The 25,291-nt window shown below is 40.1% G+C and overlaps 2 protein-coding genes across 8 annotated transcripts in view; one reads left to right on the plus strand and one right to left on the minus strand.

The window, feature by feature from the left end:
* The window catches only part of LOC103877852 (endogenous retrovirus group K member 7 Env polyprotein-like), a 337,491-nt gene that overhangs the window by 159,264 nt on the left and 152,936 nt on the right, over positions 1–25,291 (minus strand). For 4 of the 7 annotated variants that reach the window (XR_004177630.1, XR_004177631.1, XM_031653891.1 and 1 more), the window contains exon 3: positions 24,608–24,818. The gene's annotated coding sequence lies outside the window, so the exon portion shown is untranslated. Of the gene's footprint in view, positions 1–24,566; positions 24,819–25,291 lie in introns of all 7 variants that reach the window. The other 3 variants (XR_004177627.1, XR_004177628.1, XR_004177629.1) reach the window with 1 other exon arrangement.
* Positions 6,643–25,291, plus strand: part of MMP20 (matrix metallopeptidase 20) — a 48,316-nt gene continuing 29,667 nt past the window's right edge. The window contains exons 1-5 of the mRNA XM_003910598.5: positions 6,643–6,768; positions 14,838–15,085; positions 19,934–20,082; positions 22,012–22,137; positions 22,941–23,102. Coding sequence (XP_003910647.1) covers positions 6,643–6,768; positions 14,838–15,085; positions 19,934–20,082; positions 22,012–22,137; positions 22,941–23,102 — 811 coding nt within the window. The remainder of the gene's footprint in view (positions 6,769–14,837; positions 15,086–19,933; positions 20,083–22,011; positions 22,138–22,940; positions 23,103–25,291) is intronic.

Genomic DNA, 25,291 nt, shown 5'->3' on the forward strand with positions numbered 1-25,291 from the left:
ACTACCTGGCACCACAATATGCTGCAGGTTTGCCTTAGTTTATTTGGGTCACTATAACAAAATACCATAAAGTAGGTGGCCTATATATAACAAAAATTAATTTCTCACAGTTCTGGAGCCTGCAACACCCAAGATCAAGGGAGCTTTCCCTGATACATAGATGGTGTCTTTCTGCTGTGTCCTTGCTTGCTGGAGGGGGCAAGGCAGCTCCCTGGAGCCTCTTTAATAAGGACACTTACTCCAATCATGAGGGCTGCAACCTCATAGCCTAATCACACCCCAAAGGCCCCACTTACTAGTGCTGTCACCTTGGTAGCGAGAATTTCAACATATAAATTTGGAGGGGGACACAAACATTCAGATGATAGCACTGGGGATATGGTAGATCTTTCAAAATAGTTAAATTGATTTTACCTGTAGACAACACTCTAGGAAAAAATGGAGATGTTCAAAAGAAGCTGCCAGGCAAACTATCAGTTTCCAGAATTGCTGATTTGTATGCTGAAATAAGTCTATAATTTAGCAAATTGACTCACTAAAATGGGCAAGTGGAATGTGCTCTAATGGGACTTTTGACATTCCGCCCTCTACACAGGCAGCTGTAAACACATTTACTATCCAATCTCAAAAGCTCACATTGGTGATCATTGCAATACAGTCCAGAGATTTTACAAGAATAAACAAAATGTTATTTATACTGACAGCTCGTCTCTCACAGTTCATGATCTAAGATAAACGTAACAGTACGCCCTCTGACTGGACCTCCTATTACCCTCCCCTTGGTGCCCCCGGCAGCCTCCATCCTCACTCTCCTCCGATCCATCCCACATGCTCTTTTCAGAGCAATCTTTCTGTAAATGCAAACCTCATCATGTCATTGCTGGGGAAGAAACTCTCCAGTGGTTTCCCATCACAAACCATTAATGTCTAGATGCCTTAGCCTGGCACACAAGACGCCTGTGACGTTACCGAGCACACTCCTCTCCAGGCCCTTTAAATAAAACCCCACAAGCCCTCCAAGCCTTTGCTGCACTGTGGCTGCTCCGGATTTGTTCCATGCCATTCTGCCCATCTACTGCCTTTTCTGTTTTGCCAACCATATTCCAGCTCTGCACCTTGGAGCCTCATGTCAGTCCTGCCCTTTGGATCTGCAGCTTGGGCTGGAAATTGCTGTCTGGCTTTCCCTTTGACCAAGGTTCACCCAGCAAATGACTCCTGGCCTGTTTTTCTGTGTCAGTACCTGGAACTGTGGGTGAGAGGCGTCCTCCAACAGACCGGTCTCTGCCTTTCTTTTCCGCCCACCTCCTGTTGGCTGCCCCCAAACTGCCTTGTACGTAGAAATATCTTCAGTTTCTTAAGAACAGATGCTTTTCTTTAACCTCTTCTTTAACATCTCCTCATTGCCTCCTCTGCTTGGAATTTCCCCCTCCCCACTACCTGTCACTCTCCTTCCTTCTCACCTCACCCTTCTTGCAGGTGAGTTCTAACTCCATTGGCAATCAGCCCTCAACTAAAGCTTCATCCCCATGGAAAGTCCACCCTGGCCCCTACTTTCTTCCATTTTACTCTCATTCTCAACTGCTCAGGCAGAGATGGCTTTCCCTCTTCTGCCCTCATTTGGACCTTTAAGTACCTTTCTTTTGTTACTAATTACACTGTAAGATATTTTGAGTTTATATCTGAGCCTCTCCCTGGAGATTCTAAGACTCTGGTTAAGGACAGGTTTTATTTGTCTTTTGTACCTCCAGGACTAAGCCTAGTGCCAGCATATAGAATAAATACAAGAGTTCTAGACTGAGTAAATAGAAAGAAGACTCACAACCGAACAAATGAATGAGTTAAATATGCCAGTGGGTTCGTTATCTATGTCTTCTGTTTACTCAAATACAAATACAAAGGGTACATTGACACAGTCTTTCACACTTTCACTTACTGTTTTGAAAAAATGCATGGTAGCATTAAAGGAAATTGTATAAGAATTATAGGTGTAAGGCCCTAACACCCTCACACTACTGTTTTTTCTACCCCAGGTTTCCCTTTTTTTTTTTTTCCTATATACTTCTCTTTAGCAGATATAGAATCAAATGTTGTGTAATTTTTATTTGCCGTTTTGGTTAAAATTGTCCTTTTAATATTTTATACATTGCTAAATCATTTATAGCTCTTTAGAAGGATTCTACCAATTTGTAATGTAAAGACATGTTTTTTGTCACTAAGATTCAGTCGATCTTTATCTAAGATTTTACTCCAAGTTCAATTTTATTGCAGCAGTAAGTTTTGAGCTCCCAGAGTGTTAAAACAGTGTCTCATATCTCTGTATTCCTGGTGCCTAACAAATAATTGATACTTAATAAATATTTATTGAAAATATGAAGATATTTTACTTATTGTGTATATGTAAATTATATCAATAAGTATTTATAAATTATATATATTTGTGTGTGTATATATATATGAATAAAATTTGGCAGAGCAATCTAGTCTAAGTTCTGTGCACATACCCCAAGCCTGAGCAGACAGGCAGAACCCCACTGAACCCAATCTTTTCTAAAAGCATGATGCTCTACCCTGTACTCAAAGACTGCTGAAGGCAACCTCACAACCTTCTTTAATAGCTCATTTTAATGCTAATGATTGCCGAATCAGAAGGCTGTTTGCTTCTTCCTCTCTAACCAAAATTACCTACAGTACAAAGTAAATGTTTTTTTTTTTTCTTTTCTTCCCTTCTCTTCCCTTTTCTCTTTCTTTTTCTGTTCTTGGTGAAAATAAACCAGTTGGCTTCTGGATATAAGCTTGCCAAGGTCCTCTCTGAGCTTCTCATTCTCACAAATGAGGTAAGATCATTCACTCATTTTTTGTATGAGATTCTGGGGGTAGTCTTTGGTTTTAAATACACTTTTTTCTTTCCTCTATTTTTATTCCATCTGATTCTAGAATATGTGTGCTCTAGAAATTCAGAATATGGTTCATGTTATTCTGTATTCTAATAATAAATTTCTAAACTTAAAAAAATACCATTACAAAATAGAATATGATGTGATATACAAGTTATGTAAATAAACATTTTTTAGAGTCAGCCATTCATAAATAAACATTTTTTAGAGTCAGCCATTCAAAGTGGCATATATTTACTGGAGTCATTTGAAAGGATGGCTATGGTAAGGTTGAATATAGAATAAAATGTAGCTGATGACTGATCACTCAGAATCCTGCTTCAATGAGAAGCATCCCTTATTCTGAAAAATTTACCAGGTTGTAACTGAATTCTTTGGAAATCCAGAAATTTAATCATTTATGAAAGTCAAATTCACTAAAGATTGAAAAACAGAAACCAGAGTAACATAGGAGTCATTTGCAATAAGAAACATCATCACCAGGGAGCTTGCACAGTCTAGCCAGCCCAACTTCTGCTCAGTCCAGACACACGGGAGTGCCAGGGAGCTGCCGGGGAGCTAGAATAAGCCTAGGGATCTCCCTGACAGCCAACTTGAAATACCATGTTCCCAAGGCGCTGCTCCACAAAGGCACCAACGTACGCTTCCTGTAAAGAACACAGGCTTCGATGTCTAACAGAACTGGGTGAAAATCTTGGAGCCACCACCTTAATATCTATGTGAAATTAACAAATCATTTATCCTCCATGAGCCCATTTCTTCACTTGAAAAATAGCGCATCACAAAGTTGTGTGAAAAATGTACATAAGGTACTTGGCTACATGTCTGGCATATAATGTGAGTTTAATAAAGGTTCTAGTTTCTTAGAGTGATGCTATACACCTTCATTTGATCCATTATATGGGTTGATTTAAAATTTATCCCTCTAAGGACAACCTTGTTTTTCTTCTATCTTTAATCATTCAATTAATCACTCATTTATACATTCGTTTGTTCAACAGCTGTTTATTTTATGCTAGGTACTGTTCTATGCACTAGAGATGCTGCTGTGAACAGAATATATAGAGTTCTTACCCTTATGGGACTTACATTCTACTGGTGAAAGACAATAAGCACATAACAACATATAGTATGTCAACATATACATTTAATGGTGTAATGATTTATTTTTCCCCTGTTATTTAATCAGTGGTATTTCCCCTTTCATATTTCTCTGATAGGATCTCTCATTTCATTTTCCTTTAGTCATTGACTTGCTTTGATATGATTTTTTAGACTTCAGTGATTTGGGTTTTAATTTAGAGTTGATACAAGAATGATAGAAAAAAAGCAGACCTTTGCTCCCCTGTGAAGAAAGAAAAATCAGGAAAGGAAAATCATAGTGAGGAACTACCAGACATTTACTTTATTATCCTCTCTCTGGAAAGGTCAAAGATGTTGCCTAGGGCTGACTCTGAGGTGAAATTTAGTCACACTAATGTATAAATGACTTATAAGAACATAAATTGCTATTCCTCTTCAAAAGTTTTGCACTTGATAATTAAAATGTTGCACTTAAGAATATTGGGATTGATTGCATTTATGTGTTAGAAAAGTGGATACTGGAACCTTCTAGAAGTATCTAGATCACACCCTACAGGCAGTTATTAAACTTCCATGTGCTTCCAAAAACAGAACTTAGATTACTCTATAGAGTCCTAGAGGTGAGAATATTTTCTCTCTATTGGCCCCAGAATTTCTTACCATCATTACTTTCACTCCAATGTTCACTTCCATGTCTTTTTTGCATTGGGGCCCTCATAATGAATTGGAACAGTGTTTAAAGGAGAAAAAAAGGGAAGAGGATGACTAGTTGAAGGGAAGTTTCAAGGATTCTCTTTGTTCTTCAATTTTGGCAGCTGCTGAAGATAGGGCTCTAGAAGACAGGAGACCAAATAAACGCAAATTTTGAAAAAGTATTGCAATATCCTATTCCTTTCCTGAAACCAAAAAGCGACGATTAGTATATGTTTGTACATTGATTCATTCTTTTCTTAACAAACTTGATTAAGTGACATTTTTTAGAATACAATCTTCAAAGAGCTTACAATTTAGTTAGTTGAATTAATCTAATCTGTGGTTTTCTTTTTTCTTCTTCTGAAACACATGTTTTGTGTATCTCACAGTACATGCCAGAAATTCTGTTTGCGTGTGTGTGTTAGTCCATTGTCACACTGCTATAAAGAAATACCTGAGACTGGGTAATTTATCAAGGAAAGAGGCTTAGTTGACTCACAGTTCTACATGGCTGGGGAGGCCTCAGGAAGCTTACAATTGTGGCGGAAGGCAAAGGGGAAGCAGGCACCTTCTCGACAAGGCAGCAGGAGACAGAAGAGCAAAGAAGGAACTTTCACCTATAAAACCATCATATGTTTTGAGAACTCACTTATTATCATGAGAACAGCATGGAGGAACCACCCTCATTATCCAATCACCTCCCTCCTCACACGTGGACTACATTTCGAGATGAGATTTGGTTAGGGACACAGAGCCAAACCATATCAATGTGTGACAAACTCTTGTTGAGTACCTGGGGTTGTACACTAGATACTACACATTGGCTATAACTCCATCACTTTCTCTTCCATGCAAGAAAGTATATCAAAATGCAACAGAGTGAGAAAGACTCTGTTGCATAGGAATTCACTATATTCACTATAAGAATAACTTTGAATCTAGTCTAAAATCAAAATTAGGATTTGAATCCACATCTAAGAGATGCCAAGTGGTGCTAGCAGATGTCATGCTATGTGTGTTACTCCATAACATTGAAAAGTTTATACATAGTGGTAGTATTGTCAGTCTTTTGTAGATTTAAAAAAAACTAATGTTCACAGAGATTAAATGACATGCCCCACATCACACAGCTAAGAAATATCTTTTTAAAAATTTAATTTTGCTTTGTCTGACTCTAAGTGCTTTTCCCACCATATGATACCATTTCACCATATCATCTCTGGATCATAATCCATCTTAATCAGACCAGAAAAAAACAATATGACTCCAATTAACCAGACTGCGCATAGATTGGGGAGTTCTGGTTAATGTTTTGGTTAACTAAGACATAACTCTTGTCTTAATTTATTCAAAGGCTTTCTAACAGTTATCGGTTCGCTTTCCACCCTACGTCAGCACAGTATAATGTAATCTTGCCTTGATGATTCAGGATCTTATGTGTCTCAGAGCCGTCATTATGAACAGCAGTTGCTACTGAAAAATTTTGAAGTGAATGCAGAAGATAGAGGCGATTGGGTTGAATGCATGGGGAGTTTGGGATTACTTGGAGGACAAATTCAATTATACTGTAATCATCTATCTTTTCTGTAATCAGAATGGCAAAAGGTCCCCAAATTAAGACTAATCAAATGTTTCAGCTGAGTTGGGTTCAAATCAATCAAGTTTACTCCAATTTGTGTAACTAGCTGACAAACTTCATTAAAAGTGACTGTTCTCCTTTTGCCACTTGGCAAATAACAAAAAAAAAAAAAAAAAAAAAAAAATGAAGCTTTCCCTGATTTCTGTGTACAGTTGTGTTACCCCATCATCAGGGAGAGAAATGAGCTGTATAATTACTGTTTGAGACATGAATCATCCTTGCTCAGAGGGTCCAGACCTGTTTGACTCTATAAAAGGAGCTCAAGGTCGAAGTGCAAACGTGCACTGTCTGCCATCCCCCAGGCTGATATAATTACCAAGCTACTGTGAGGGGATGAAGGTGCTCCCTGCATCTGGCCTTGCTGTCCTCCTCATCATGGCTTTGAAGTTTTCCACTGCAGCCCCCTCCCTAGTTGCAGCCTCCCCCAGGACCTGGAGGAACAACTACCGCCTCGCACAGGTTTGTGAACTTTTGCCCAATTCCTTCTTGCTCCTTTGCCCTAGAAAACCTAAAAGGGCATAGTGAGAAAATAAGAAAAAAATTCTATTGTTCTTTTAAAATCATTTTATGTGAGTCCATTGAAGTATGATCGATGCTATCTTCTGTCCATCTAGATTGGTGTCTGGTGCATATTAGGTGTACCATGTTACATGATTGAATAAATACATAAATATATATCTACCTAGTTATCTTGCTTCATAAAGAATTCCAGGTGGCTTGTGAAAACCATACAATATAAAAGGACCAAACAAGTACTTCTCAGGAATGATGTAGGATGAAAAACAGAAGCAGAAAAATAAAAACCGAGGAATAATCCGCACGCTAGAGGCAGGTTGTGAATTTAGTGCTAAGCTTTAGCAGTCACAACGAAGAGATTTCCTGTGTTTACACTTTTTAAAAGGCTCTTATATTCAAGGTAACCCTGATCAAAATTTAAAGTGGACTAAGTTCTTCCTGGGTGCCAACCCACTTCTCATTTGAGGGCCTTTTCTCCCTAAAGCATATTCCCCAACGAAGTAAAAGTTTCTGTACAAAGTACATAACAAAGTTTATGTAGTAAGTACAAAGTACAAAGTTTATGTGCTTAAACTTTGTGTATTTTCCTCTTTTAACATCTCTCCTATATGACTGCTGGAAAGGGTCTGATAGAAATGATTCATATTAGAAATTTTGCAAAGACTACTTGATTCAAAATGATTCAATATATATATTATATATATGCTTCCAAGCGTTTTTTGTTTTTAAAAGAAGGGTGGCATCCTTAACCTAAAGAAATGGATGTCTAAGGATGGAATTTCCAACATTAGTGAAAGATATGTAGAGGAAATGTTTTTGTACACAGGCCTATTCAAGAGTCTGCCAACATTATAGCATACCTGTGATCACTAGCTCTGCCTCTGGGCTGCTTTCTTGCCTGCCAGGCTGCACCTGTGTACCGCTTGGCTGTCTGCATCATAGAGCTGCTTTCCACCCATGTGCAATGGCATGTCCCTACCGATTGTTTCTGCTACTCATCCTTATTCACTGGTCAGTTCCCCAGTCGTACCAGTCATTAAACACTTAAATATCAGCTCCACAGATGAACAGCACAGCTGATGCCCAGCACAGCCATATTGAATTGAACTTCCTTTGACTTTAGCTCACTTTTAGATGAACTAATTTCAAAGTAACTCAGGATACTGGGATCTTTATTCAATTGTATTTTGTCCGTGCCACCTAGTTTTAGGTGCCTTCTTCCCAGATGTAATTTTCCCTACCCTGCCTCATGCCACTGTGATTCTGAAACTAAAGAGGTTTTGTGACCTCCGGAAGGAGAGCCATGCTGAGGCCAGAATGGATCTGAAGTGTTGGGAACCTTCTAATCCAAGGTTCAGGGAAACTACAGTTGGCCCTGCCCCTTAGTTTACAGATTGTCTAAGATTGCTTTTGTGCCACAATGGCAGAGGTTAGCCTAGAAGCAAAGAATATTAATTATTGTCCTTTGCAGAAAAAAAATAGCCACCCCTGACTAGTCTATGAAGGAATAAGGCTAGACCAGCCAGGGACCAGTTTCATGGAAGACAGTTTTACATGAACATGGGAAGCAGGAGGCTGGGGGGTGATGGTTTGGGGATGAAACTGTTCCACCTCAGATCATCAGGCTTAAGATTCTCAAAAGGAGCGTGCAACCTGGATCCCTCATACGCACATTTCACAATAGGGTTCCTGCTCCTATGCGAATCTAATGCCTGTGCTGATCTGATAGGAGGCAGAGCTCAGGCGGTAATGCTGGCCCGCCACTCACCTCCTGCTGTGGGGCCGGGTTCCTAACAGGCCACAGACTGGTTCCTGCGTGCAGCCCAGGAGCTGCGGATCCCTGGGCTACACACTCTTGGGTGGAGCCATTCTTGCTGTTCTAGATGGTCAGGAGTCAGCTGGGCATCTTTAGAAACAATGGCATGGCCTGGGAATGTTGGGGACATTTAATGATTCCTTACTTCTTCCTCTCCAAAATAAATCAGCCCTTCTCTGTCTCCCTTATGACATACTCTCAGAAAGATCTTAGACCAAGGAGCAGGGAAACTTGTCCACATCTCCTCACCTGGCACACAGCACCTTCTGCCTGCAATGGCCCTGGCCCTCAGCTCTGGGCAGGGACACTCATCACTCCATAGGAGTCTGGAATGATCTGGCCGAACCTCTAATGAGGATCACAGTGACGAGAAAGAAGTATTTAATAACATCCTACCTTATAATTTATAGAAACGTTATATAACAACCTCATCAGCCTCATAAAGTCACGAACAAAAGCAGTAAAATAGGCAGCAAAAGTTCATGTATTGAATGCTTCCAGTGCAATGTGTGCTGGAGAAGCATGAGGGAATCAAACAAATGAAGCCGCTGTTCTTATGCTGCTTCCATGAGGACGAGGGAGCTGGTGGGAAGGTGCTGCGAGAAGCTAAACAAGTCAGCCAATCAGTGCACAAGATTATTTCACAAAGTGATCGGTGAGATTGGAAAGCAGTTAATCAGGATGACAGAGAGTTACTGACTGGGGAAGTGGTCTGGGGAGGGAGTATTTTTAAATGAAGTAGTCCAGGAAGGCTGCTCAGAGGAAGTGACCTTTCAGATGAACCTGAGCTGCATGAAAGAGCCAGCCACATGAAGACCCGGAGATGGGGCAGTCCTGGCAGAGGAAACAGCAGCTGCTTGGAATGCGATCATCAGGCCTATGTGACTAGAGCCAAGAGGTCAGGGAAGAGGGTCCTCTGGTGCCTGGTGGCTTGGGTCACACTAAGCAGAGAGAATGCTTAGAGATGCTCTCTTCTTGCTAAGTGATCTGTTAGGTCACTCACTAAGAAAGAACAAACAGTTCCTGGAAACACCAAAGAGGTCATGCTTCCAAACACCATACACCTCTCCCTCCCACCAAAAAATCTGTACTTGAGAAGATAAACAGCTTCTTGATTTATTTAATGTCACTTGTGTCCTTTAAATTCTGATTTGCTAATTTGCATAAGTGCTTTGAAAATGATGAGATGGCAAAATGCTTACCTATTTTCATAATCCAGGATTTTATTCTGGATTTGTTTGTTAAAAAAAAATGAGTATCAATATGACATTTAAAACATATTTTTTAAATTATGTTTAAAAATAACAAAAATTTTAATTACCCCATTATTATGGAGTCATAACTAAAGAAAATGAAAATACACACTGTTAATTCAGGCAGTTTTACTACCATTTTATTCTCTATGATAAAGACTTTTTAAAATTGTTATTGTCTTCAAAATGTGGTTTTTACTTTTCTAACTATTATGTAATAAGAAAATTTTGATTTTATACTATTTTCATAACATCACTTTAAACACTCAGAAATATTCCAGAATATAAGTTATAATTTATTTGACCATTTCCTTTATTTGGCAAATAGATTACTTCCATATGAATAAAGCTTCTATAAGCATCTTTGTACATCAAGCTAATTTAAACAATTATTTTTTCAGGATAGGTTTCCAGACATGGACTTAATGAGTAAAAGGGCATTTTAAAGTATTCTGACACATTTAAAAGCATTCACATTGAGGACCTCATTGGATCCTCACACTCGTGTAGCCAGTAGGGCAGAAACCACTCTATAGATGAGAAAGCTGAAACCACAAGAAATTAAAAGAATTGCAAAAGCATGTTAGTGACACAGCCTGGACTAGAACCTAGGATTTTTCAGACAGCTTTAAAAGTTCGCACAAATCTATTTGTGTGACTGTAAGGAACATGGCTGTGCTGCAGCCAAGCAGGCATAGGCCGAGGTAAACATCCTGTGTGACTCGGTGAGTTTAGGGTGCAGGCGTATATCTCCACTTGTTATCACAGCCGTGTAGCCACAACATGGGGAAGGCCATCACTTAGCTCTAAGCCACTATTGTCTGTAAAAGGTATAATTGCCCTGCTGACACTGTACAGGAGTCCTCTCACCCAGAGAAATAGAGAGCCAGCCAAAGCTATCCATATTGCGGGTGGGTGGAGGGGAGCCAGGAACCGGCTTGTGCCCAGAGAGAGAAAGAGTTAAGCTGCTGACCCTGAAGGGCGGGCCAGCCGCGCAGCTGTGTGTGGGAGCAGCCGGCTCTAGCAGCTGAAACAGGGGGGACAGTGTGAGAAAGCTGCTGAAGAGAGAGCTGCTGAATAAAACCATATTCATCTGCCTATGCCCGCACCCCCTCCCTGAGGATTCTTTCAGCTATCTGCCACCCACCCATTCCCCTCAGACCTCAGCATGGGCTGGAACCTGACACTGAGCATGTCAGTGTATTCAGTGCATTTGGTGTAGTGGTGGCCCCAAACCTGACCCTGGAACCTGACAGTGACTTCGCCAAAAAAGAAAAATGTTGACGAAATGTACCTTAAGTTTCACCCTGTCCTGGAGCGTACTTAAACTGAGTTTTAAACTCTTAAGTTTCAGGAAAGACACTAAGGAAATGAACTGAATGAGGGCTTGGGAGGGAGCCCTAAGCTGCTAGCCTGCAGGAATGGAACCCCTGGCCTCCTGTACTTTTATCTGTCAGATACTGGAAGAGAAGTGGAGAGAGGATCACCTGATAATTGATCTCAATATTCTATAATTTTAACAATGAGGAAGTGGGGAAGCTTGGAAGGAAATGGGACAATTCTGGTAAATTCTGAATTCTTTGTCTCAGCACCAACAATAAGTGCTGAGCCAACAGTATGCAAGTGTTAGGGTATCACATGAAAGCAATTCTAAGCACGCACGTAAATGCCTGATAGAATATTGTGACTGTGAAAAGTATGCCAAAACCTTGTCAGTAACTTTAGCAGGAAAAAGTTCTGAGCTTTCAGTACTTCAGGATATCTGATAATTCTTCAAGGAAACACACTTTCATATTTTGCCTAAAGAAATAGAGCTGAAACATTAACTGAGCATCTACTCTGAGCCTAGAACTGAGTCAAACACAGGGTTTGTATCTGTGAAGGCAAAACGGTGCCTGATTGGAAGGAGGTTGCAAACAAGCAGGTGAGAGTGATAAGAAATTGGTAGGAAGTGATGGTTTACAGTGCAATGAGACACGTGTTTTACTAGTACAAGAATCACATCTTATGGAAGCACCAACTAGGGAGAGATTTTGTTTATATCACTGCAGTGATGAATTTTTGTTTTTAAGAAGGAATAGTTTCTAATTTTATTTTTACTTCATTAAAAGGTACTGTTTCAATCCTTCCTGTATGACCAGCCATAAACCTTTTGTGCTCTCAGAATAACATCTTGTGCATATTTTAAAGAAACAAACTGTTGGTTATAAAAATTACGCAGGTTTGTAGTAAAAAAAAAAAAAAAAAGTAAAAACCCTGTCTTTAAAAATATATCATCTTAACTCCATTATTAAGGTTTAACCAGTGTTAGTCCCTTAGACTGTATCTTTCATAACACTTTTCTATGATTCAAGGCCAGGATTAGTGTGAGGCAACCTAGGCAGGAAATGCATCCTGTTTTTAAAATTTTGAAATTTTGTTTATCACGGATTTTTTGGCATTGATTTTATTTTTTTTATTTCTGCATTAAATTATTATCTTGATTACAGAGTTTTTGGTAACCACCACTGGCCACATCTCAGCCCTGGTGATATGACTGGGATGGTATGACTAGATATCACTTACATTTATAAACATGGCTCAATTGTAATAGCAGTGGTAAACACGGCAAACATGTTTTCCACTTAATTTATCATGCGCATCTTCCCTTATATAACCTATTTTGTGAGACAAAAACTAGAACGTACAGTGTAACACATAATCTAACAGGAGAACAAAATATTTGAAATCAATGATCTCAGAGACACAGAGGACCTGGTCTTATACATGGAGCTTAACCCTGAGGAGTATAATTCAGACATTACCACAAGCATAGCATTATCACAGCATCAACGTGCACAGACAGGAACAATTCATCCAATCCACTTCATCATGCCAAAAAACAAAGATGAGAAACATAAATGCTTACATAAGGTGGTCTAACTAGAGGTGGAATGGAACCAAATAGACGCAGTTTTGTTTCAGAATACCTAGGCTAGATTTCAGAGCCTGGGCACCCCATGTTTCCTTCCCTTTTCCTCCTCTTGGCTTCTCATCTCACCTAAGGTTTTTATAAGGGACTACAACGGGGAAAGTGATCTTCTCTCACAAGCAGGGCAGGGAGTGAAGGATCGGCTGATCCTGCAGTGAAAAAATAGAGTACCCTCTCCAAACATATGAGTGAGACTTACTCCTTTTTATTTTTTCCCCAACAGTAACGGTTCATGCTCATTGTAAAAAAATTTGGAATATTGGAAGGAATAAAGAATAAATTAAGTCATCCATAATTTCATTACCCAGACATAATCAACATTAATATTCAGGCAGACTTCCTTTTATTATTGTGTGTGTGTGCATGTGTGTATATGTATGGTTTATTCAGAAAATTATTATTGTAACCTTATAAAGATTTCTTCTCTTCTTTTCTCAGTATATTGCCATTACAAAAAGAGCATTCTTTCATAACATTAAATATTTATTTTTCAAAACTGATCTTTCTAGAGGCCTAGTATTGCCTCATATGAATATAGGATAATATATATACTAAATCCCCTGACATAAGACATTAAGGTTACTTCCAATTATTTATTATCTTTATATATATGTTAAAAATACGTGTGCATGATATGTAAGTAAACTATTTGCATAGTTTATATGTGGTAATATATGGCTAATATATAGGTGAATAGTATGTAATTTATATCTAATAAATAAATATATACTATATAAATACAAAATTGTAGATAATTAAATACAATCAGTGCTCTGTATCCATGGGATCTGTACACATGGAATTAACCAATTGTGGATTGAAAATATTCAAGAAAAAAATCAACGGTTGCATCTGTTTCAGGGAAGACATGTTCAAAACATACATTTTTTTGTAGCTTTTCCCTAGACAATACAGTGTAACAACTATTTACATAGTATTTATATTATAGTAGGTATTATAAGTAATTTAGAGATGATTTAAAGCATACAGGAGGCTGTACTTAAGTCATATGTGAATATTATGCCATTTTATATCAGGGACTTGAGCATCTGTTGATTAGGTAACTGAGAGAGGTCCTGGGACCAATTCCCCCATGGATATGAAAGGATGACTGAACCGTTAGCAGCTCTTTGGTTATTTTCCTAAAATCAGCTGAGTAGGTGAAATTCCTGGGCCAAAGGCAGGCCTCAACCCTGTATTTGCATGTCCCTGCATCACTCGTTTTACCCTAATCCCAGCCCTGAGTCATAGAAAAGTGTTTTGAACAATATATACTGAAGGGCTTTATGTCTTTTTGTGCAAATGAAAGCCTTATAATTTATGGCTTATTTTATTTGCTTCAAGGGACAAACAGCCTTGCCTAGGAAAGTTGTCTCATGGAAACAAATTCCAGCCCACATACTGAACACATCTGAACTCATTAAAATCCTCAGCTGAAAAACAGGTGGACCCTCTGCCTTTGTAAAGTATGAGAGGCTGGAATACAATGCCTCCAAGAGTTAAAAGCATACTGATCTCGCATTATGTACAATGGAAAGATGATACCAATAACTGTTTACCAAAGAAACCAGATAGCCTTTGTTTTGCAAATTGGGTAAAGAACTTCAGCGACAAATAAGTGATCCATGGAAATAATGTTCACATCAGATTCCTTCCCTGAATTTTTTTGTTTTAAAAAAATTAAAGCAAAAATGCATATTTGTTATATTCATTGTAGAAAAACTATAAAATGCAGGTGGATGAAAGGAAATAATTAAATAATCTATAATCCCCACTACCCAAAACCGATCATCATTAATAATTTGGAGTATAGCTAAGCTATATGTATACAAATATGTCTGCCTTGTTCATAAATGGGAAAATACTCTACACACTGCTTTTAATACATCAGGAATGCTGTCCCCTGCCTTAACTGAGCATGAGTATTTCCCAGACTACGCTGTAGACATGTCAGCCTGCCTCTCCATTTCAGGCGTATCTTGACAAATATTACACAAATAAAGAAGGACACCAGATTGGTGAGATGGTTGCAAGAGGCGGCAATTCCATGGTAAGGAAGATTAAGGAGCTACAAGCGTTCTTTGGCCTCCGAGTCACCGGGAAGTTAGACCAGACCACAATGGACGTGATCAAGAAGCCGCGCTGTGGAGTTCCTGATGTGGCCAATTATCGCCTCTTCCCTGGTGAACCCAAATGGAAAAAAAATATTTTGACGTACAGGTAATGAGATCAAGTCTTTCCAAATTCAGAGAAAAAACAGCCCCTCTCTCTTTTTCCCTTTTCTTGAAAAAAATCTTCCTTCTCATCTGTATAAAAATCCTGACGCCTCACAACCGCAAGAAAGAATAAGAACTGTTTACGTCCATCTGTCAGGCAATGACAATGGGCAATTCACCAGAAAATATGGTCTTAGGATTATCATAATGACTGGCTATTTTAGGCATTTCAAACAATTTCATCAGTTAGAAACAACACAACTATCTTTAATCTAGTCCAGGATTAATGACCTGGCAGTAAAAACCAGTTTTCTTAAAACAACCTGCTTAATAAGAAAGAAAAAAATAACTTACTAATAAAGTAATTTATTTCATTGACTCCAAAAATCTTTTATTAATGATTCAAAAAATGCATTCCATTTGAGGGACATAAAGGTGAACAGGTCAACTTTGTTGACCTTAGGGAACTCACAGTCCTTTAAGGAGAGACAGACATGCAAACAGAGAGCTGTAGCTCTGTGTGAAACGTGCAAAATCATAGCTCTAAGCAGTGAACTGTGGGACCACAGTTCACGTGCAGAGAGCTAGCAAGTGGCCCAGGGACCAGGCAGTGACATTTGAGCCTGATTCAAAGGCAAAGTAGAAGTAGTTCCACTCTTAGCCCCAAGCTCCCCTCACTCCCTCCCTGCCCTCTTTCTTCCCCCCACTAATCCTCTGACTTCATCCTGTGTAAACCAAGGGAACACACCCAACCAGAACCTCTGTCCCTCCCTGCAGTGCTCAGGGTACAGAGGCCGGAATTCCCTCTCCCAGAGCCAGACCTGATTCTGGGGCCAGCGCAGACTTCCTCCCCAGGTTGGTACAACCGAGGGCAAATTATGCATGGTACCTGCCCTTCAGCCTGAGGTAGGGGTGGATGGTGCCTGCCTGCGTGGGCCTCACGCATGCCAGATGGGTGCAGGTCAGAAAAGAAGAGTGGCCTCCACTCTTTGTGGTCCTGCCCCAGGCCTTGCACATGTAAGGAATTTTCTAAGAAGAAAACCAGACCAAGCATATAGCAGCAGAGAGTGGACAGACTGGATGTTGATGGGCAGCATTCCCACCACCAGTGCCTAGGGCATGCGGCTGCAGCAGAGGGTCCAGGAAGGGCAATGGCAGGAAATAAGCTGGAGGGGCAGCCTTAAGGGCAACTAGAGCGTGATGTTAAGGAGTTTGGACTTTATCTCCAGGGCAGTGGAGAGCTAGGACGGGGATCAGATTTCGCTTTTAGGATGAGCACATCTAGATGATAACTGGAGATGGGGAAAGGCTGGCCTTGTGCAATAGTCCAAGCAGTGGTGTGCTAGAGCTGCCTCCTAATAGCTCACTGAAGCCAATCCTTAAAATGTCAGGAAGGTTGCAGCCACTTGTTAAGCTCCCAAGAATTTTGTGAGCTGGTTGCTAAGACAGCCATTGTTAAATTATGTAAATTTACAATTAAATAAATCACATTAAATTATATTAAATTAAATTACACTATATTAAACTATATTAAATAATTATATTATTTAATATTTATATTTATTATTAAAATATATTATTTTATAGTAATAAATAAAATATACTGTTTATTATTAATATATTATTAAAATATATTATTTTATAATAATAAATAAAATATATTATTATATTTTATATTATTTAATATTTATAATTACTTAGTAAATTATATTAAATAATTATATTAAATAAAGTATATTAAAAACAAAGGTAATAAAAACATATTGCCTCTTATTTCACTACATTCTATTATTTTCTCTGCTCATGAGGCTATGTACATCTGTATAATCTGGGTGGTTCATTCATGCTCATCTCTTCACAACCTGGCATTCAGTGATGGTAAATTGGTAGCTTGAATTAGCCATAGTGAGAATATTTACAACACAGAAATCAGCAAGTCATACAAATCAAGGGGTTTTTTTTCCTCCTTGTAGAGCCACTTGTTAAACTGTTCCGGCACACCAGTGAGTCCATTTGATTAAATGAGGGGCCAGAACCCAGGGAACAGTCATGAATCCCCTAGGCCATTTGTTACCTGCTATCAGCCAATAAATCCATAAGGTGGCAGGCTGAACAAAAACATCAAAGAAATTGGGGAAGAAAAACCTCATAGGGAGTTGAACACAAAAGCGATTCTGAGATAGTAAGAATAAGGCAAGCAAAATGTATATGCGTCAACAGAGTCCTTTCATAGTTTTCTTAAACTGTGTTCTGGAATTTTAGTCCATGACTATGTACATACAACAAAGACGAGAAGCATGGGTCAAGATAATGTGATACTTAGGGAAGTATAATATTCTTGCGATAAGGTGGGCAATCTTAAAACCCCTCAACACACACATTGTCCATCCACTCTTGCTCCCCAACAACTGCACCGTCCCCTCCCCATGAAAAAGGACACTAGACACTATCACAGTACTCTGCCTGTGTAGCTACTGACTTTCAGAATAACTTCTTACAATATAACCCAAAGGGTTACAAAAAGGAAAAAAAAATACAGCATAGTGCTTATATGCATAAGCTTTGGAGTCAGACAGAACTGGGCTTAAACCTCATTAATCATAACATGTAGGTGATGAAGATGATCTTCCTCTTACGGGTCGTAGTGAGGATTAGATAAATGCCGCTTAAAAAGTGTATGCAGCAACAGCACATAGTGTGACTTCAAAGAATATTAGCTAGTATTATTATTGCTTTATCAAGCTCCAGACCCTGAGTCGGGGATTTTTCCATGTTCTCTTCTTCTCTGGTGCTATCCCTCTCTCCTTCCCTGTCTTCTCAGGCCAACACACACTGTCAGCTCAAAGATACGGCTGACTTATCAAAAATGCGAGGGCATGTCAAAGTAATAAGTCTACCTAGTTGTGATAAATTGCAGACTCATATTACACAGTGGGCTTGGCATATTTTGAAAGCATTAAATAGTCCCTTTGAGGGTCTTTCTGGTCTCCCCCTTCAATTCTATAGCTCTCTTCTTTTGGCCCCAACTCCTGGGGTTGAAGAGCTCCTTGTTCCTTCACTCTCAAGTCCTGAATTGAGCTAGTTGCTATCCTTTCTGTGGGCACAGTCCTTTCACTTGGGACCCCAGCATTATTGCTGTTGGTTTCTCATTGAAATTGCACCATCTGCATTATAATAACCTAGGATACCTTTCAAAACGCAGATTTCTGGACCATACCTGTATCTTTAACAAGTTTCCTAGGTAATTATTACAGGTCCTAAACTTCGAGAGCCACTGAGTGGGCCCTAAAACAGCTAGCTTTACTTATTTAATCCATTCATTTATTTATCAAGCAATTGCTAGGCATTTGCTATGTGCAAGGCACTAGACTAGGAGCTACAGAGAGAGAGAAAGCAGGGCCGGTCCCTGCTCATGGGGTTGGCTCTCACAGACACAGCTTCTCACTTTCATCATATTCCAGCCCAGCCCAAGGTCTCAGGTAGAAGTCGCCCTTCCTGCCTTTCCTTTGTATGTTGCCAGAAATCCCCAGACCCTGGGCTTCAGAGCAGAAAGTTCTAACAATCACCAACTCTGACTCCGCCCACAGTCCAAAAAGCACTACATTTTTCTGCCTTCAGGTGTCATTGTCATACCAGTAATTGCTGAAAGTCTCACCCTTTTTTTCAGTTCCAGTGAGCCTCCACTTTTAAAGCTAGCCCTTCCTCTTTAAGAATGCATTATTTTGGGCTGGGGGGGCAGTGGCTCACACCTGAATCTGAGCACTTTGGGAGGCCGAGGAGGGTAGATCACCTGAAGTCAGGAATTCGAGACCAGCCTGGCCAACATGGTGAAACCCTGTCTCTACCAAAAATATAAAAATTAACCCAGCGTGGTGGTGGGCGCCTATAATCCCAGCTACTCAGGAGGCTGAGGCAGGAGAATCAATGGAACCTGGGAGGCAGTGGTTGCAGTGAGCAGAGATCATGCCATTGCACTCCAGCCTGGGTGACAAGAGCAAAACTCCGTCTCAAACAAAAAAAAAAAGACAGAGAGAGAGAGAAAAGAAGAAGAAGAAAAAAAGAATGCATTGTTCTGAGGGAAAAAACCTTCCCCAACAGCCCTGGGGAAATCCTGATGAGCTCTGAATAAGAATTAGCAAAACTTCAAAACTCTACATTTCTATTTTTCATATTGAAAACATCCAGTCCCTTTGGGGAAAAAGAGGTCCTCTCTCAATGAAAACGACTTTAAGAAAAATTGACTACTTACTACCTGTGACATTTCACAAGTTTTATTTATTTATTTATTTATTTTTGAGCAAAGTCTCACTCTGTCACCCAGGCTGGAGTGCAATCACCGGATCTCAGCTCACTGCAACCTCCACTTCCCGGGTTCAAATGATTCTCCTGCCTCAGCCTCCCGAGTAGCTGGAACTACAGGTTTGCACCACCACGCCCAACTAATTTTTGTATTTTTAGTAGAGACAAGGTTTCACCATCTTGGCCAGGATGATCTGGAACTCTTGACCTCAAGTGATCCTCCCGCCTCAGCTTTCCAAAGTGCTGGGATTACAGACGTGAGCCACTGTGCCTGGCCACAAATTTTATTCTTTTAAGTCGGAGGTAGTATAATAACAAAGAAAGTTAAACGGTTTCAGTACCAGATTATCCCAACTTCTCTCATCTCTCCCTTTCATTTGTCTTGTTTCACATAAAGCAATTTAACATATAATAAAGCAAAACAAGAATTATCACTTCAGAGAAAAAATCTAAATTGTAGATTTATATTTAACAATTTTTGAATACAACATATAATTCTTGCCTTCCTTGGAGCAGTTACTGAAAAGAAAACATGTTTCTTCCGTTTTCACAGAGTATCTAAATACACAACCTCCATGAGTTCTGCCGAGGTGGAAAAAGCAGTGCAGATGGCCTTGCAGGCCTGGAGTAGCGCCGTCCCTCTGAGCTTTGTCAGAATAAACTCAGGAGAAGCGGATATTATGATATCTTTTGAAAATGGAGGTATTGTGGTACTTGGATTCCATCTACTAATTCAAAGGAGAGTTGTCCCAATACTGTTCCTTCTACATCTTTAATTTGAGTGATCACACACTTCTCCTTCACACCGTACTGTGATGGGCCAAGGCCAAGACCATGACAAAGCCATGATCTTCCTCTGGCCGGAAAATAGAATCAAGAAAATAGGAATTCTTAGCATGTCTTGTCATCATCAGATACAGCTGTAGAGTAGATTCACTGTAACAAACTTTCATTATGACTTTGCCCCACTAGGGGACAAATTCTTGCAGATTTTGCTTTCCCGTTAGCCACATGACCTCATCCATTCCCATGATGGTGTTTATCACTTATATACCCCCCTCCATATTAGCCAAGAATATCCCACCATGAATCCTCACTGAAGGAAATACCTTCCACAGTGACCTTGATACAGCTTTGCCCCTGCAGCAATGGTTAGGAAAGTGTCGTTCCTGTCTTGCCCACACTTGCAGACCACTTTTGGGAGATGTGTGAGAGGTCTGCCTCCAACTTTCCCACTTCTTCTCCATTCCATTGCTCACCCTGGTAAGGAGTAGAGGCGTAAGTTTGCACAGGGATTGGTGAGAGCTCTGATCCCTTTTCAGAGAAGCAAGTCTAGGAAATAGATAAAGGGAAGGCCAAATGGCTTATGAAATTTCTTTTCCTTCTCAGCTTCGTAATAGTCAGGGTAAGTGAGAGCTACTATCTATTCCCCTCCTCAGATAAGATTTCTAAGTGTCCTTGTCATTTCAAGTCCAGATCTTAATTTGAATCTGATGTCACTGGGGGGAAAGCACGCTTAGGAGCTAGGAGAGAGAAGATCAAGCAAGTTCTGAGAATAGAGCCTTTAGAAATGGTCCTGGGTGCAACCTGGCCCAGGGCAGGTCCTATTCCTCCCAAAGGACAAAGGCCACCCCTGGTGAAGTGGCAGGGAGGGCAGTGTGACTTGGGGTAGCTTTGAAGGCCAAGGAATGAATGTCTGGCTCTCTCTTGATCTTTCAAGCTTGCAGTGTGTCCCCTAATACACAAGCCAACACAGGGACTGTGCTAGTCTACTTAGTTGTGATGCCATTGCATGAAGTCCTCTGTGCATGCACCTGAGTAGACTGCATGTCACTGAAACCTGAGAAATGGCATACCAGAACTTTTTCTGTCGGCTCAAAAAAAAAAAAAAAAAAAAAAAAGAAAAAAAAAAAAACAACTAACTAAAACTGGGTATCCTTACTAAGGTTTTTTAAAGTGGTAAACTATAACCCTCATTTTGTTCTTCCTCCTCCTCTTCTATTAAATTTGTAATGAATTGTTAATTAAAATAGATAATTAAACAAAAACATAAAAAAGCTTCAAAAGTTAGGATTTTATAAATGCCTTTATGACTTTCATAAGTTTTCCACATGAAAGTATGTCAAAATTACAGATAAATTTTTGACACTTTCTTAAACTGTATTGTGCTATAGAAACAAAAAGCACACACTTGTTCAATTCACTATCACTATCTCAGCTGAATCAAATTTAAAAGGTCATTCTGCCAACAGGTTCACATTTCAATCAGTGGAGTAGGTTTTTCCATCCAATGCCCCCCGGTTAGTTCTCCTTTTGTAATCCATGGCATGTGCAAAGTCCACAGTATCCTATGTGTCAGTTAACAGATGTTGTGATAGCAACAATAACCCAAAAAAGGTGTTTTTAATTATTATTTTTAATGCTTACTATCTTTGCAGTATGAATTAGCCTCTTTTATTTTTCAATGGGCAGTTACTCATTGACAAGTGAACTTCCTATTATAACAAATAAATACTGAAAAGTAAATTGAAGTGTCAATGCTATTCAAAATGTCCATTTTCTGTAATATGATGTGCCCTCAAAATTGCTAGAAGGACTCAATCCTGTTGGCCTTTCTCCCCACTTGTTTAGATCATGGGGATTCCTATCCATTTGATGGGCCTCGGGGGACTCTAGCCCATGCATTTGCTCCTGGAGAAGGCCTGGGAGGAGATACACATTTCGACAATGCTGAGAAGTGGACTATGGGAACGAATGGTATATATGCACAATTCACCATAACCTGGAAAATATTGTACCTTCTTCTGGGCTCCATCATGAAACCTTGAGGTTCAACGTCCCAAGCCACCCTTTAACTAGGGGGGCTGGCTAGGAAAAACAAGTAAGCCAAAAATCCAAAAGGGATCACATAAGGGAAAAAAATCCACCCCAAATTGTGTTGTAGACTTGTCTGATCTGTTTCATAGCATATCATCTGAAGAAATGGTCATCCCCTTCTCAACGCACTGCTCTCGTTTCCTTCAACAACCTAGTATTTATGATTTCTTACTTGTTCTTGGAAATAGGCTACATTCAGAAATGACCCGAGAGAATCAGTACTGTCCTGAGAAGTGTGATGGGGATGGGAATAAAGGTTCCAGAATATCATACAGGTCATCTGGAAATCTTCAGTGTGAAACATGTGGATCAAAAGGTGTAGGCTGTAATAGCAGGGAACTATTAAGGCATTTGTGGTCTAAATTTATGAATTATTCCCAAATATCATTGCCACTATTTGCTCCAAGGCTCTCCTTTATCAGTCTACCAAACATCACTGATGATTAGCAAAATGGATTGATGTGCATTTCCATCCTCCCCCACCTCCAACCCCCTTCTAGCCAAGAGGGGGAAAATTTAAGTCACCAAAGCTAAGCGCCAGAATAACTTACCAAAATTTGAATAATCCAGTTAGGAAAAGGAGATGAGTTAACTGTGATGTGGGCATAAATTATCCTATAAAGATGGAAGATGGAGAAAACAAAAACCTGTGGTGATACTGTTTTTTCTCTCATATTGTCTAGGTTTTAATTTGTTTACCGTTGCTGCTCATGAATTTGGTCATGCCCTGGGCCTGGCCCATTCCACAGACCCATCAGCACTGATGTACCCAACTTATAAGTACCAGAATCCCTATGGATTCCACCTCCCCAAAGATGATGTGAAAGGGATCCAGGCATTATACGGTAAGACTATTACCTTCTTTGACCACTAACCCTGAAATTGGCAGGCATTCAGTCTCCAACTTAAAGAAAGTGCATTTTATCTGCATTGGTAAAGATCAATCTAGAAACCATAGCCCCAACTATGCCTTCTTGTGAAGAGTTCATTTGCCAGTTATAAATATGTGTGTGATGTGTGATTAAATTTTACATCTTTCCTTTAGAGCATATTAGTCCTGGATAGCCTTAAAAAACATAGTCATTTGTCTATTTGTGTTTTTCCTTTGAGTGCAGGTTAGAATTTACACATTGGGAGAGGATGGATGTAGTTTATAGTTCATATACGTGGTGCTTACCCATTTGCAGATAAGTGACCTTATCTCCCTAAAAATAGCAATCATGATTAAAATAACTCCACGCCCAGCCATGTAGCCGATCTGCAGTTTACAAAACAGGTTCATGTGTATAGTCTTACACCAGCCTCACAACTAACCTGTGGGGTGTGAAGTGTTTTCCTTGTTTGATAGCTGAGAAAGCTGAGGTTCAAAGGCAGTAAGTATCCTGAGATAAACTACCTCAAGTATTAGCATTCTTCTAAAAGGTAATGAGGGATTATTAGAAACTCTGTGTCCAATTTTCCTTAAGGGAAACAAACCAATTAATCCATCAGAAGGAATCTTGAAACATCCTTAGACCTTGACAATTTTTCTTTAATGGATAAAAGGCAAAAAGATCTTGGAAATTGCTTTTCCCTTGAGCTCTGGAGACCTGGTTATTAGGCTTCTGCTTATCAGAGCCTCTCCCCATTTTCTCAGTGCCTAGAGACCCAGACCCCCTAGCACCTTCCTGGGGTGCTAGGAATCTGGCCCCAGGGGATCTGGAGGGTGGGAAGCCCAGAAATGGGCACACCATTCAAAATCAGTCAGATTTCACCTGAGGCACAAAAGGCAAATTTCATCCCAAGAAGTCTTCAGCCAGCTCTATCCATTTCCAGGAGGGGGAAAGCACCAGATCTGCCTGACCCTTGAGGGACAGGAAAAACACCATGAATGTCACAAACTCAGCTCCAGAGTCTTGGTGGCAGTGCTCCAATGGGAAGCAATTTCTGTGGGCCACCGAGAAGGGCTGAGCTCAAACACTTGCCTTTAGAGGTCCTTGTGCTCTGGAAAGTCACTGCCTTCGGATGGCCACTGTCACTCGGCCAGGAGGCAAAGCACATATTTTGGCACAGCTATTATGACACAGGTGAATGAAATGTGAAAACACGGGTTTATGTTACAAGGGAGCATTCATATCACCCAGTCGATCGCTTGCCGCTGCTGACCCTCTCCAATTTCCAGCTTCCATCTTCTCCCAAAGCCTTACCCCGCCTCCGATCTTCACCTTGCTGCTAACCCTACTCCATCCCTGATCTCAAACCTCATCTGACCCTTATCAGAGGCCTGAATCTTTCCCTTCCCTGTGCCTCATTCCTTCCCTGACTCTCACCTGTGGTTATGACGAGGCCTCATCAAAGAGCAGGGACCTACCAGAGGCAACAGTCCAAGCTGTGCAGATTCATTCTTCTGGAGCTGGGGCAAGGTCCTCAGAGATGCAGAGCAGGAGGGGAGACTCACTGACAGCTCTCGCAAGATTTGGGTCCATGTTTTCCAAGACGATCCACCAGAAGATACCTTTAAGTAACAAACACTTTCAGTGTACTTCAATTCCGCAAGAATTCGCTCAGTTTTTCCTGGATGCCTAGTAAAAGACAAAAGCACAGGGCAGGATGCCAAGGAGTCTATGAAAATAATAGGAAAACACATAAGAAAATTTTCTTATTGAGAAAAAGAGAACTTAATTACAAAGAAATAATCCATGCCAATTTTTAAATTACATTTCTAATCTGGAACACTTGTAGATATCAAAGAAGTTCTATAATAAAATAATGATCTTTAGAAGACTTACTATGTGCCAAGCACTCTGCTACCCGCTTTACAGGAATTATTTAATTCTCACAACAGCCTTCTGAGGTGAGTACTATTTTCACCCCTCCCTTTTAACAAGTGAGGAAGCTGAGGCTTAAAAAGTTAAATAATGTGCGGCAAATCACACGGCTCAGCAACCAGGAGAGCCAGGACTCAAACCCCGGTCTACCTGCCCTCAACAGCCATGGCCATGATCACATGTCCAGGGTGAAAGTGTACAACCTCCCCTGGGGCTCTATCTAGAAC

The sequence above is a fragment of the Papio anubis genome, chromosome 12, assembly GCF_008728515.1.
Source record: "Papio anubis isolate 15944 chromosome 12, Panubis1.0, whole genome shotgun sequence".
In the NCBI taxonomy this organism is placed as follows: Eukaryota; Metazoa; Chordata; class Mammalia; order Primates; family Cercopithecidae; genus Papio; species Papio anubis.